At 39.8% G+C, this 14,133-nt stretch overlaps 1 protein-coding gene across 1 annotated transcript in view; it reads right to left on the reverse strand.

Moving 5' to 3' along the window:
• Nucleotides 1-2,499: 2,499 nt before the first annotated feature.
• LOC121933026 (protein-glutamine gamma-glutamyltransferase 4-like) overlaps nucleotides 2,500-14,133 on the reverse strand; it is a 30,841-nt gene continuing 19,207 nt past the window's right edge. The window contains exons 8-14 of the mRNA XM_042472234.1: nucleotides 13,674-13,812; nucleotides 11,786-11,889; nucleotides 10,483-10,734; nucleotides 9,588-9,890; nucleotides 8,437-8,606; nucleotides 6,622-6,758; nucleotides 2,500-3,403 (exon numbers count right to left, since the gene is read on the reverse strand). Coding sequence (XP_042328168.1) covers nucleotides 3,262-3,403; nucleotides 6,622-6,758; nucleotides 8,437-8,606; nucleotides 9,588-9,890; nucleotides 10,483-10,734; nucleotides 11,786-11,889; nucleotides 13,674-13,812 — 1,247 coding nt within the window. The 3' untranslated portion in view covers nucleotides 2,500-3,261. The remainder of the gene's footprint in view (nucleotides 3,404-6,621; nucleotides 6,759-8,436; nucleotides 8,607-9,587; nucleotides 9,891-10,482; nucleotides 10,735-11,785; nucleotides 11,890-13,673; nucleotides 13,813-14,133) is intronic.

Consider the following 14,133-nt stretch of genomic DNA (forward strand, 5'->3'; position numbering starts at 1 on the left):
CTCCGTGTCATTAACTCTTATTAAGTCTAAGTTTGATCTTAGTATTCAGGTATGTTAGTGCAGAATTAGAGTTGCCGGGCTGATGTTGTTTTTCCAAGAGGCTCCTAATCTTTAACATCTGTATGGCAGTTTAAAACTTTTTCAGACTCACAGGATTTATACAACAGTTACCACACACACAAAACAACCGGCCCTTTAGAGGGGGTGGTAAATCCTAGCATCACAGAATTGGAAAGGATGCAAGGACCATTTAATCTGACCCTCTGCCACTGCCAACCATCTGTGTGAATTTTCCAGCAATTGGCCTGGGTGCACATTCTGAGAGTGGAGTTCGCCTGTCCCTTTGGCATCATATTCCTTTCTACAGGGCTCTTATGCATAAAAGCGACAATCTAGCAGAGGTAGGCACTAATGTCACTTTTGCCTCTCCTGGCTTCTGAAATAATATCCATTTGACAGTGGAAAGTGAATGACAAAAGAGTGCCAACCACATTACTCTCCTTGGGCAGCTGTACTGACTGTTAATAGACACATGCCTCACTTGTGAGCTCTTATGATATCAGTAGGCTGGTTTGGTCTGTGGCTGTTGCACTGAAGAATCAGGTCCAATATGTTTTGCTGTGTATTGTCCCTTTCCTGGAACTGCTAGCAGTTACCAGACATTTCAGCTACCTGTAGCTGAGGAAGGGGAGGAATACCTTGGGCCATTCCCATGTGCTCTTGTGGTTCCAGTTTTCATTGGGCTACACCGGTAGTTCTAAAAAGGTTCTGGTAACTGGACTTGTTTACCTTCTCCATAACATTTCCTTCATGTATTATTCCTCTCAGATGATAAGTTTGAGAACAGAGCCTGGTTCCATTTTTATAAATTATGCAACATCTTGAAATGTTCTAGGTGTTTTATATAGAAATTGACATTATCAGCTCTGCAAATGGTTTATACACTGAGTGTTGTCTGATTTCTGAATTCACTGTATGATAGTGCTAACCAGGGATAGTGTGTAACGGGGAAGAATCAGCAGCACTGAGAGAGTACCACAGGTTTGGGGTACAAACAGCTATTGTAAAGAGAATGTCTCAAATATCCCACAGGCGCATGCATAATGGGCACAGGTGCTCAGATGCATACAGATATACATTTGGCCCTCCATATACACAAGATTTTTTATCCACAGATTCAATCTTCCATTTCTTGACACACACACACACTCAAAAAGCAAACCTTAATTTTACCATTTTATAGGGATACCATTTTACTACAGCATTGTATATAATGTGACTTGAGCATCCACAGATGTTGGTATCCATGGGGACCCCCGGAACCAAACCCCAGCAGTTACCAAGGGTTGTAACTTCTATTAATAGGTTCTGTTGATATAGAACCTCTATTGATATTTGGATAAGAATAGAAAAAACAATATTTATTATGAAAGATGAAAGCTACTCCAGAAAACTACTTGTGTGCCAACAATTGTATAAATTATTAACAGGAATAATAGCATTTCAACAATATCAATAGATAGAGATAAAATTGCTCAGTCAGAGGGAATAAAATTCCATTTCCCATGCAGAAAATGCTGCATTCTATGCAAAACAACCCATTGTGAATTTTGTGCAGAATAAGTACCAGATTACCAATAGGCTTTGAAATTGGTGGATTTTGAAGATTTTCTCACAGCAGGAAGAAAACTGCAAAAATTACCAGTTGCTTTCTTTGGGAAGAAAATTAGTGTAGAATTACATCCCTAGACACTAGAAACACATAAAAGCATATCTCATCTTTGTAATATCTAAACTACTAAAGCTGGGAGTGGAAATGTCCTGTGTCAACCATTAATTCACTGTGTATTCCTATAACATATCAATTCACAACGCTGTAAAATGAGGTCAGAATGAGTCTAGTCCTGCAGATGTGTTATCTGCTTAATGTTCTTTTTGTTGGCATGCTTATTGATGGTCTGAGAGAGAAACACAGAAGAAAAGCTTTCCATTCATTATGTGCAATTAAGCTAAAACATTTTCTTTCGCCAGAGCAGATGAAAGAAATAACTTTGAAAAGACAAAAACACGCCAATTTAAGTAGAATGTTCCTATTTGTTGAACATATTACTGTATCTGCCAAAATAAGACACCACTGCTAGTCTAAACTACTTAGTACAGCTGTAATAGAATCTTAATGAGAGATGCCATACACTGCTACTGGAGCCCAACACAGAAAGAAATGTATTATATAATAATTGGACAGATGACCAGTCAAAGAACTTATGTTGAGCATTGCATTTGTTGCAATTATTCATTTGTAATATTTCTGATGCAATCTTCCCATCATCTCAGATCACAATTGCAAACAAAAACAGATCAGTGTATCCACCATCAGGATGCCTAAGACTGTGAACCTCTACTTGCATCCTTGTGTTCCTCTTTAAATTTGCTAGTGGAATAGAAAGACAACCAGCTGAATAGACAAATGAGAATACAGGTGCCAGTAATAATCTTTATTCCCAGTGTAAGAAGGAAAGTTAAGTACCTAAGCTCACTCACAGGTTGGCAGTTGTACATTTTGAGATGAATGTACTATTTGAAGTTAACATCCTAATATAAAACCAAAACAGGTCTGCACATATTGCTTAGTGAAGAATTTTAGATTTGGTTAAAACTGAACAATTTCAGTGCGATATATAAAATATAACCTAATTTACTATGTTGAGAAACAGAGAGAGAGAGAGAGAGAGAGAGAGATTGAATTGGGGCTGTATGCAGCTTTGTAGATAAGCCTACAAATAATAAGTCATAATTAGCAGCTGGCAAAGCTACCTAAGAGAGCAAGAAGGGTGAAAGAATTGTTGGCATTAGATCAAGTTTAGGAATTTTGTGGCCTTCTAGATTTTTGCTGGATTGCAATTCCCAGCATTTCTTGGCAACGCTTACTAGAGCTGCTGAGGAGTTGCTGTCTGAAGACTTCTGGAGCAGTACACAGTTTCTACTTTTGCAAATTACAAAGCTAAACACTGTCAAAAGGGCCAAATTGTTGCCAGAACTGTTGACATATCACCCCCGATTTTACAAATCACATTTTTAGTCATCACAAGCTTTCAGGTCTCAATATATGCAAGAAAAGACTTAAATAATTATTATAAGCTATAGCCTTAAGTCACCCAAGCTCTCACAGTTTAACATTATGTCTGTGTTGTCAAGGATGCAAAGCAGTGTCAAAGTACTACATTCAAAGAAGTACCCCATTTGACAGCATTTGGGAATGCTCTACTTAGTAATACAGATAACCTTTTCTTCTGTTATCCCTTTTATCTGGGTGGATGTCAGTTTGGCCACTATCTTCTTCAGCCCAGTCTTCCTTGGTGCACACACTATTTTGCATTTAAATATTCCTCCAGGTGCAATGTTCCTAAGAATGACAAAAATATAAAAGAGTACAATATTATTAAAGTATGACAAACCCCCAATGAAGAAACATGTCAAGAAAACCCCATGATAGATTCACCTTACGACTGCCATAAATCAGAAAAGACTTGAAGGCACACAACAACAGCAACAACAACAACACCTCCTTATGCACTAAATTATGTGTAGACCCTTCAATCAACAGCTATATTAAATAGCATCTGCACAAGTAGGTTTTCCCTTCTACTACAATTGAGGAGGCTTCTCTGCTTGCCTGCATAAAGTATGGTGCACATAGAGCTATCCTTGATTAAAAAGGAAAATGAGAAGTTGATGCAGATGGTTTCTGGTGGTTCCAGGTAGAATACAGTTGCTGATCCCACAAGAGATCACTGGATCTGTGGGCAACAGTTGGATTGAAACTGGCCTGTACATAAACTCAACACATGGCTTCTTTAGGCTGACATTTCATGCCATGGCTACAATGCTAGATGTGTGGTGAACACGTGATAAGGCACCCACCATATAGTGTGGATACATTTAGATGTCCAACCTTCAAAATCTAGCACATATGAGTCCCATTTGGGGAAGAAAGGTGGATAATAAAAATGAAATATAGTCGGCCCTTTGTATCCATGGAATTTTTTAATCATGGATTCAATCGTTCATGGCTTAAAATATTAAAAAAAATATAAAGTCCAAAGAGCAACCTTGATTTGGCTGTCTTATATAATGGACACCCTTTTACTACCTATTGTATCAAATGGGACTTGAACATCCACAGATTTTGGTGTCCACAGGGGGTCTTGGAACCAAACCCCAATGGATACCAGGGGCCCACTGTAAATACAAGATGTTGAGCTTCATCATAGTATATAATAGTTAGTGCACAATTATAGTTACGTTATAGTATATGCACACAGATTTTTGGAATTGCTTTACTGCAGTCTACATAGGATATTATCTATGTGTATAATATTGTGTAAATGTATAAACAGGCTTCCATAATCACAGATGAAAACCAGGACAAAATCATTGCTCTTGATCCCCTCTCCTACTGCTGCCACTTCTGAACTCAAAGAAAGAATTGCCATCACATATACAACTCTAGTATTGGCAGCTTCTTGGATAGATCCTATAAGAAGGCTCTCTAAGAGGGGAAAGGGATAAATAGGGAAATCTACTGCCTTGTGGCACAGGCAGATTCTGCTTTCCAAACAGCCTGGTGCTGAAAACCCAGGCATTCAAAAAGCCAGCAGCTTTGTTTTTTTCATTTGATCTGGAGGAGGTCATGGGGAGAAGAGACAAAGGGAAAGGAGGAGCAAGCGAGAAGCAAAAGAACAAGTGCTCCACTGAGACTAGTGTGAACCATGCAAGTGCAGTCAGGGAAGGTGTTTGCAGTGCAGGTAGGTGCTCCTTTAGTTAGCTGTAAAGCTTATGAAATACCTGACCCAAAAGCTGCAGTTCTATCACTACTGCTGTTTCACTTTCCCAGCCTACTTGTTTCCCAGCAGCTTTGCCTTCCCTACAGGAAATGGCCATGCAAAACAAAAACAAAAGCGAGCAATGTAGTGTGATGGGAGAAGCAGGACATTTTCACACCCACTGAGAAACTGGAAATGTCAAGGACTGATCATGGCCATCCTCACAGATCCATGGCACTTGGTTGTGCCATGGTTGTAAACCGCTTAGAGACTGTTTAGGCAGTACATAAATGAAGCTGCTACTGCTATGGCACTTGGAGAATATGGGCTTCTCTAGAGAGAGGTGCTTTTGGAACAGGTATATCATGGGTTTTTTTGCATCGCAGTCACCTTCACTGGCTGCTCTTGCCATTTGAAGTGAGGCATTTGTGATAGGAAAGGAATTTAGGCCATAGTGCTTATAAAAATAACAATCAATTTATAAAATATCAATCACATAGAACAATTACCAAACAAAACAGAAAGCAGCCACTAAAAAAGCAACCAGTACAGTATTAGAATTCGATCACAGTGGAAGACAGGGAGTCTGTGAAATGGCTCATCCACAGGGATGCCATGAGTCAAAACTGATTTGAGGGTAGTTAACAACAACAAAAATTAGAATTCATGCTAAAACTGGTAAAACTGAAAAGTCTTGGTCCAACAGGAGGGAGGAGTTCTCCAGTTAAGGCACTAACCCTGTGGATGAGCCATTTCACAGACTCCCTGTCTTCCACTATGATCAAATTCTAATACTGTACTGGTTGCTTTTTTAGTGGCTGCTTTCTGTTTCTGTTTTGTTTGGTAATTGTTCTATGTGCTTGATATTGTATAAATTGATTGTTATTTTTATAAGCACTATGGCCTAAATTCGGCATCTAGCTCCATCTAAAGTAGACTCATTAGTCAGTTTCACACTGCACAATTATTGCACTTTGATGCCATCTTAACTGCCATGAATTGCATCCCACAGAAACCTGGCGAGGCACTAGAACTATCTCACACAGAATTCTAAAATACCTTACAAAACTACAAGTCTTCTTGTACTACAGGACTTCATAGGACAGAAGCATGACAGTTAAAGTGCTATCAAAGTGTATTCCCTGGACCCACTTTTGTGGTTCTTGAAGCCTCCCACCAGTCCCCCCAAACCCCAATGTTACCGCCAATTATTATTTTTAATCTTATTTTTAATCTTATTTTTATGACCTCAAAGCATGAAAACATGCAAAAATGCCTACAGCCTCGCAAGCACCCCAGAACCCAGCACTAACTCCAAAATACCTGTTTTCCTCTGCAGCCCTTTCTCAAAATGCTGCATTTTAAGAGGGAATGCAGAGAAAAATTGAGGTATTTGGGCCTTCTGTGTGTGGGGTGGTCCAAGAGTAGACTGGGGAGAAAACCTGACTCCTGGCCCCCAAGCATTTGCCGCTCCTCAAAGTATCAGGATGGATTGCCCACAATGCCACAGCATTGGCTTGTTACTTTTTGAAATAAGGAGTAATAATAAACTCTACCATCTCAAGGAGATCCTACAAGGCCTTTCAGTCCAGATTCTGAAACTGTGCAACTGCAATATGGTCTAAGACAGGAGAAGAATCATGGTTCAACTCTGTCATAATGCATAGAGACGATTTGCAAAGAAGAAGCTATAGATTCAACCTCGCAATTAAGCTCTCAAGGCCAGAGAGCGAGCGAAGTTCAAACAACAGTGCTGGCACAACTAAATGACAGCAGCTTTGAGCCACAACCATCTTACCCTTGATCAAATGTTTCCATTGTAAAAAGACCTAGGCCTTCTACGTGGAGTTTGCATTTTTCCAAGGGAATGGACAGTGTGTTCTTGAAAATGAATGCACAGGTAAAGTCTTCATTAACTTTTGCCGTATCTGCCATCTGTAAAACAAAGATGGGATACAGAAGAACAAATTAAATAAAAGAAATGGGTATCAGATGTGTTAATACAAACTGTATGCACAGAATAATGTTTCCACAATATTGTATCCCCCAATATGAGCCTGTCCAAATTTTAAGATCCTTGGTGGATGGCTTTCTCTCAGTCCCACTTTCACCATAAGCATACTGGGTGCAGCCTTCTTGGTGGTTGCTCCCAAACTGGAATTTCCTCCAATGGAGAGCTAGGTTGGTTCCCACTCTGTCTGGTTCCCACTCCGTCTGGCTCCCACGCTGTCCTCTTTCTGCCAGCAAGCCTTTCAGTATTAGCTGCCTGTTGCAGAAAATCTTTTAATTGGGGTGTGTTGTATATGGATTTTTCATCATGGTTACTATATTTCAGCTGCCTTTTAGAAACTGTTTGAAATTAATGTTTTTAATATGATTGGTTAATTGTTGCTGTATTTTTTAAATAAAAAAACCCTTTGTACTATCCATTGTTTTGTTTAAATGAAACTGGGGGCCAACATGGTTTCCCTATTGGGAGAGAAGAGGGATATTAACCAGGCAAACACCTCATCATCTATGAACAGTTGGTGAAGACAAAACTGGATGTGGGTGTTGTTAGGGTAGGAGCAGAGCTTGGAAATGCAACCCCCAAAACCACAACCCACCAGCCAACATGGTCACTGGGCATGTTAGCTGAAGGCTTCTAGGAGTTAGAATTAAAAATGTAACTTTCCATGCTCTAGGTAGAAGACAGTTGTCTTCCAGATTCTCCTTCCAGGCCTCTTTTCAAACCTTTTACAGAGTGAAGTCGAAGGCTTTCATGGTCAGCATCCATAGTTTTTTGTGGGTTTTCAGGCTATGTGGCCATGCTCTAGAAGAGTTTCTTTCTGACATTTTGCCAGCATCTGTGGCTGGCAAAACGTCAGGAAGAAACTCTTCTAGAACATGGCCACATAGTCCAAAAAACCCACCAAAAAACTTTTACAGAGTCTTTCTTAGGGAGGGGGGAAAACAACCACCTTAATCTCTCCCTCCATCTCTTGGATGAGGGAGGCAAATATGTGACTTCCTGAAGGTAGCAGGCTTGCCACAGAAATGAGTTGTGCCACTTGCTTCCCAACATCCCAGCAGGATTCTCCCAGTGGCAGTGGTGTCTAATGGCTCCGATGTCATTGGGGCCATGAATCCATGACAGGTTTTGACTAACTTTAAAGAAGTGTTCCACAGTTCTCAACCCCTTTCCTAAACAGATTCAGCATATGGAGAGCTGCTCTAAAATCTGGAGTGGCTCCAGTGCCCCACTGACATGGGATACAACAACTGCTATTTTCCAATAGTTAGTTCAGGGACCTGGATGGTTTGAACCAGTGTCACCACCCCCCATGGACATTTTGAGATTAAAGCTGGTTGCCACAGTAGCCTGTATATTTCATATTCTTTCTGAGTTCATCTCCTATGCCTTCCCCTCTCCCAAAAAACAAATTTGATGTCAGAATGGACCCTTTTTCAAGAATTGAATAAGCTAATTTTTTAAAAAAATTCAGCTGGCCCACTTCTTGGCCTCTAGAGGTCTCTTCCATTTACTGGTCTATTTCATTTGCAGTTCATCAACTTTGTAAATATCATCCACCAGCCTATCTCAGCATCATGATGCTTTTCGTTTACTTCTTACCTCCACTTTGAGTTTTGGATACTGAAAGTTGAGCATCACCTCTTCCATGAACTTCTCATTTGTTTCTTGAACCTCAGCAATGATATTGATTTTGAACAGAAGTTCATCTTCTACATCCATCAATGTTTTTATGTAAGCATCAGCTGATATTTTCAGGGGGATCTCAATATCTGCACCAACACAAAGAAGATACAGCTAGAGAGTAAAATATAATACAACACAAGCAGGTACCTTTCTTATAGATGCCTCTTATTTTAGCATATTGTATTTTGTTTGTGATGCAGAGATATCAGGGAAGTGGGAAAAGATTACAAAGAAGAAAGAAAGCACAGCACCATTTACTTCTCAGATATTTCCCACTCCTAAGTTAAAAAAAAACAAATGAAAGGTGTGTATATGAGAAAAATGAAGAGGACTTTGCAAACAGAAGACTCAGAATGGCCTTGCAGTTAAGGACATGAAGAGATCCATTCTCACTACAATTGCACTGATTAATGAAAACATAAACATACCAGCCTGAAAGCAGCCATTCTCCCACATCTTCACAGTCATGCGACTGGGGCTGCTGCTGCTACTGTGTTCTTCCCAACACCCCCTTAACTCCACTTTTCTCCCTCTACTCTACCAAGCATGCCTTTTGGGATTTTAAATTATTTTTAATATACTTTTTTTAATGCAATTCTGAAGTTCTGGTAATGTGATTTAAGTATTAAAAAAAGAAAAGAAATACCCCCCTAAAGGGAACCAGGCTGCTTGGGAATAGTGATAGGGAGGGGGGCAGGGGAGGAAGAGGAGACTGTAACACCACAAGACTGCCAATATTGCACATGCCATTGCACATGACAAGTACTGGGATTGCTTACTTTTTCTTGTAATGGGAGCTATTGACGGGTTTCCCCGTCAATGAAAAGGGATGCCCTAACCACACTTGGCATACACAGCAGCTATGGGTCAGCGTCAACATTGTGTGATAAGTATCACCAAAGGCAGTATTTCATTACTGTAACTGCAGTTTAAAAGCCATGTGTGATAATTTCCTAAAACAAGGAGGTTCACTCAATACGAGTTCAAACTCCTAGTGAAATAGGCAACATTCATTGTAAGGAAAGGTAAGTGGAAGGCATCTCCTTGTGGCAGGATTGTATACACACCTGGCTTGCCTTCTGTTTGGATTGTCTGCTTCATGGATGCAAGGTTGGCCTCTACATTCCCAGTGTATGATTCCAGTTGACAAGAGGCAATAAAATCGATTGTCCATGCACCCAGAGACTCATTCTTTATAAAAATTTTGAGATCAATGGGCTGCCCTGGACACACTGTTTCATCTCCTTCTATCCCAAATTTCAGGTCAGCCTTTAGGGATTCCCGAGAAGATTGGTCTGCCAAGGTGCCCAAATTGCAAGACTGCAGATAGTAGCAAGCAGTTTTCACTGCTTTCCTTTCCTCAGGAGACTCTGAAAGAACAGGAAATGGAGCAAAGAACCAAACATGGAGTCACATTTCATTTGCCACTTACTTGTTCTTTTTCCCAAGATTATGAAAAACTACCCACACCTTTATGCAAAAAAATTCATAAGTATGCAAATCATCTCCCTAAGAGCTACAGCATTCCCTAAATCTACTTGCTGATCCCAGATAGAGTTGCCCTATTGAATATATTGCCAAATTGTTAGTCAAGATTTATGTAAATCTTGTTGATTCAATGGGTTTACTCTATCTGAGACTAGCACTTGATTTAGACCCAGGTTGCCACATTGCACATGAAAGGAGATTGCTTTCAACTCTGGCTTTTTGGTTACATTTAGAAGTTAAATTTCTAAGCATCTATTAGGTTGACTTCACACATCCTGTTTAGGCCTAATATATATTTGGTTACTATTAATTTTGCCCATCCCACTTGAAAACATTTAAGGGTATACATTTTTTTAAAAAAGCAATATACAATAAAAGTCACCCATGAAGTTTCCACATGAAATCCCTAAGTTACTAGTGTATGTGTAAAAAAATTATATCCCTCTGACAGAAAGGAGTCACTGCCTTGGTCACCTTCTGGATATTTGTATTGATCAGTGATGTCTTCCCGGACGTTCTTTCCAACAGCTTTGGTGCTGATGCTCTTCCCTATCACTTTGGTTTCTTCACGAAGCCTGATGTATTTTTCTTTGCCATCCTTCTTCTTTACAAGCCAGAAGACCTTGTCTGCATTCACTTCAGCAAACACAAATTTAGAATCATAGGGAAGATAGACTTCGCCTTTTTTGATTGCACTTATTGGAGTAGGGCCACACTGGAAAATCCCTATAGAGAAGAATGAATATTAATTGATTCCTGCCTCCATTTGTTTTGAGAGCTCATGGGCCTATCGTATAGTAACTCCATGACTATTCAAAATTCACTGTCAGAAAAATAATAGTCAGTAGTAGTTTAACTAAATGTTACAGTTTCCAGTCTGCTGTTTCCCATTGTTCCACATTTCTATATTTGCAAGCGTTTGCTACCTTTAGTGTTTCATGTTCTCGCAAATACATTTAACTTTTATGAACCTTCTGCTGCTAGGAAGCATCAGACATAATTGAGACTTGCGTATAGTGGACAAGGTGGATATCAGAATGGGTTGTAAAAAATAAATATATAACATACCATGTTTTCATTAATAGAGATAATCAAGAAAACCAAGCCACATCCTTTACATTACCAGATATGGAAATATGTGGTGTGTCCTTTGATATTTGCTGCTACAAATTATGTTGACACTAAATATCCCTCTGTATAAAATCAGCATATGAATTGCTTCCCAGGGGCTACTAATGATACTTCCTCCCCCGTTTCTCACTCTTTCTGTTTCTTTGTTCTCCTGACATTTTTGTTTCAAAGAGGTCTCTGTCTCCTCTTACTCTGTCAGGTGAGAGTTGATAAATACTCCTAACTTATTTTGCATTTTCATGTCTAGTAGCCATGGTTGCAATTCCCATCCCGGTTATACTATCAGGAATCTTGTTCAATCTCTACTGAAACAGGGTCAGATATAGGGCGTAACATTATCTGAGGAAAAGATTCCCAGCAATTTGCTGCAAATGGAGATGTCTTAACATCAAGGCTTCACTCACCCAAGAAATTGCTAAAGAGTTGTTAGTTCTTGTTAGCACCAAATGTTGGGACTCCATGGACGTGAAGCAGAGGCAGGGAGGGGCATGGAGTACAATAGAGAACATTTTTTCATGTCTGGAACTGAAACACTATTGCCTCTACCTTATCCTTTGTTTAAAATAGTGGATATAATAAAAGTTTATGTTGCCAAATTTAACCAATTTTAAACCACATTTTTAACTTGCTTGTGATCAAGTCTTACCTTGGCTCTTTTCCTGTGGTGTGGCATCAATTGCTTGCCAACCATCAAAGCCTTTTGGCAAATCTGGTCTTTTCATCCAGACATCATTCCATACGTGGAAGTTCCTATGGACAGTTAAGATTCAGTACTGAAAATTAAAAACTAATGGCAACTGTAACTTCATGTGTTCAAGCAATCTAGTACAGTATATGTTAAAATGTAAGCAGGGGTTGGCAACTATGGCCCTCCAGATATTGTTGGACAACTGTTACTCCCATGATCCATCACCACTGGCGATGCTGGCTAGGGTGGATGGGAGTTGCAGCACTACAGTGTCTGGAGAGTCACTCTTTTTCCAACACTGTGATACAAGAAGGGGGAAAAAAGAATTGGCCTGTTGGTTTAAATTAAATCTTTATGAAAATGTCAAATGGTTAATCAATAGACATATGAAGAAATTAAATCGGGCTGTTGCTGGATCTAGGCCATCCTTGTTCATTCAGGTATCCTTCAGGTAGGGGAAAGAATGGTGGCAATTTGTCTCTCCAAAGTCTTGGTCAGAGATATTTTCTTGTCCTGCTACCTAAATTCTTTGCCCCTGGAGATGTCTCAGATTGAACTTGGGACCTCTTACAGGCCAAGCCTGTACTTCTTCTGAACCTTCAGCGGTTGCTGTAGCAGAGGTTCTATGGAGCATAGAAATAATAGGAGGGGCAGGTTTTAACCAGACTGAGCCTGGCATCCTCTTAATAATATATTACGATGAAAGTCCATCTCCCACTTGCATATGACGTGTTGTTCTGGAGGTTGGTATTCTCTTCAACCTTCTATAAAATTCAAACCCCACCCAGGATTCAACTCCAGCAGATTTTCAGGGATGATGCCCATGGTCTGCCTCTGGCTATAGGAACATAACCAGATTCGTCTCCTATCCCTTCCATTCGACACTAGCAATGGAATGATGATGGAAGGCAGGGAAGGTTAATGGAGGGAAATAGAGTGTTCCAGGAGCCATGGCAGAGAAGCTGTATGGAGTCCTGAATGCTCAACCATGTCTCAGTCTGAGGGCTACACTTAAGATAAACATGAGGGGTAATAGGTGCAGGTACATGAGGTGTATCTGCTGAGTCTGGGTTCACCAGGTTTGGAGAAGAAAATGCATGTGAATTTGAGTGCCTGTGAAGAGAAGTGACTGTGCCCTTGTTCACCCTTTTGGCAGGAACCACTTTGATACCACTTTAACTGCCATGGTGGCATCCTATAGAATCTTGGGATTTGTAGTTTTGCGAGATATTTAGAATTTTCTGACAGAGCTCTTTAGTGCCCCACCAAACAACAAACCCCAGGTTTCCATAGGATGCAGCCATGGTAGCCAAAGGGGTATCAAAATGCTAAAACCGAATAGTGTGAAAGGCAGTTTCTTTCCCAACTCCACTTTCTTGCATTGTTTCCAAAAGAACACCAGAGGGCCTCCTGACCTTCAAAGGAATGGCTTTGGTGAAGCACAAGCAACAAGGTAAGAAGGGAAGTATCTGAAAAGCCACAGGGATATTAGAAAGCTAGTAGAGGGCTGAACTAAAATGCAGTAATTTAAGAACTGCATGCCACCTTTTTTGCTTTTTGGTTTGCTTTGGCTTCTGGTAATTTCTGTTCAAGAATTAAAACTTGGAGTAACCCTTAAACAAATATTACAATATAGGAAATGTCTTGTTACAACATTTCTGTTATAATCTGAGTCCATTATTGGTATAGGAAGAAGGAGGAGAAAAATGCCAGAAATATTTGGTTGAACTATTTCTATGAATGAGAATTTTAGAAAATCAATTGGATAATTATTATTTTTTCTATGAATGAGAATTTTAGAAAATCAATTGGATCAAAATGATCCGTGAGTTAGTAATCTGATTACCAAACAGAATCTGTGGTTAGGTGGTCCAGCTTTTCTCCATTTTCATTCAAGAAAACATCAACTTTCAGATTTTCTTCTGTATCGTGAGCTGATGCAAAATTGGTCACACTTCTGGCTGGAACCCCCAAACAGCGCATAACTGAAATACAGATAAAGTACGGATTAAATACAGCTCTAAATTGTTCAGTTTGCCTCTCTCTTCAGCAACAGCCATTTCCCATTATAGCTCATGAATGATTCCATCAGGCAACTTTCCAAGGTATTTGCAAAGAACCCCATGCCCTGATGCACATATGAGTCTAGTTGTAGTTGTCACAGGTGGTTAAATGTTGCAAAAGCTCTGATGAGCATTGTAGAAAATCATCAGGAATAAGGAATAGATCAGACCAGAAGCCATTCTAGTCCAACATCTTGTTTCCAAGAGTGACCATTCATATTTGTTTGGGAAGATTACAAACAT

Source organism: Sceloporus undulatus, chromosome 6 (genome assembly GCF_019175285.1).
Source record: "Sceloporus undulatus isolate JIND9_A2432 ecotype Alabama chromosome 6, SceUnd_v1.1, whole genome shotgun sequence".
In the NCBI taxonomy this organism is placed as follows: Eukaryota; Metazoa; Chordata; class Lepidosauria; order Squamata; family Phrynosomatidae; genus Sceloporus; species Sceloporus undulatus.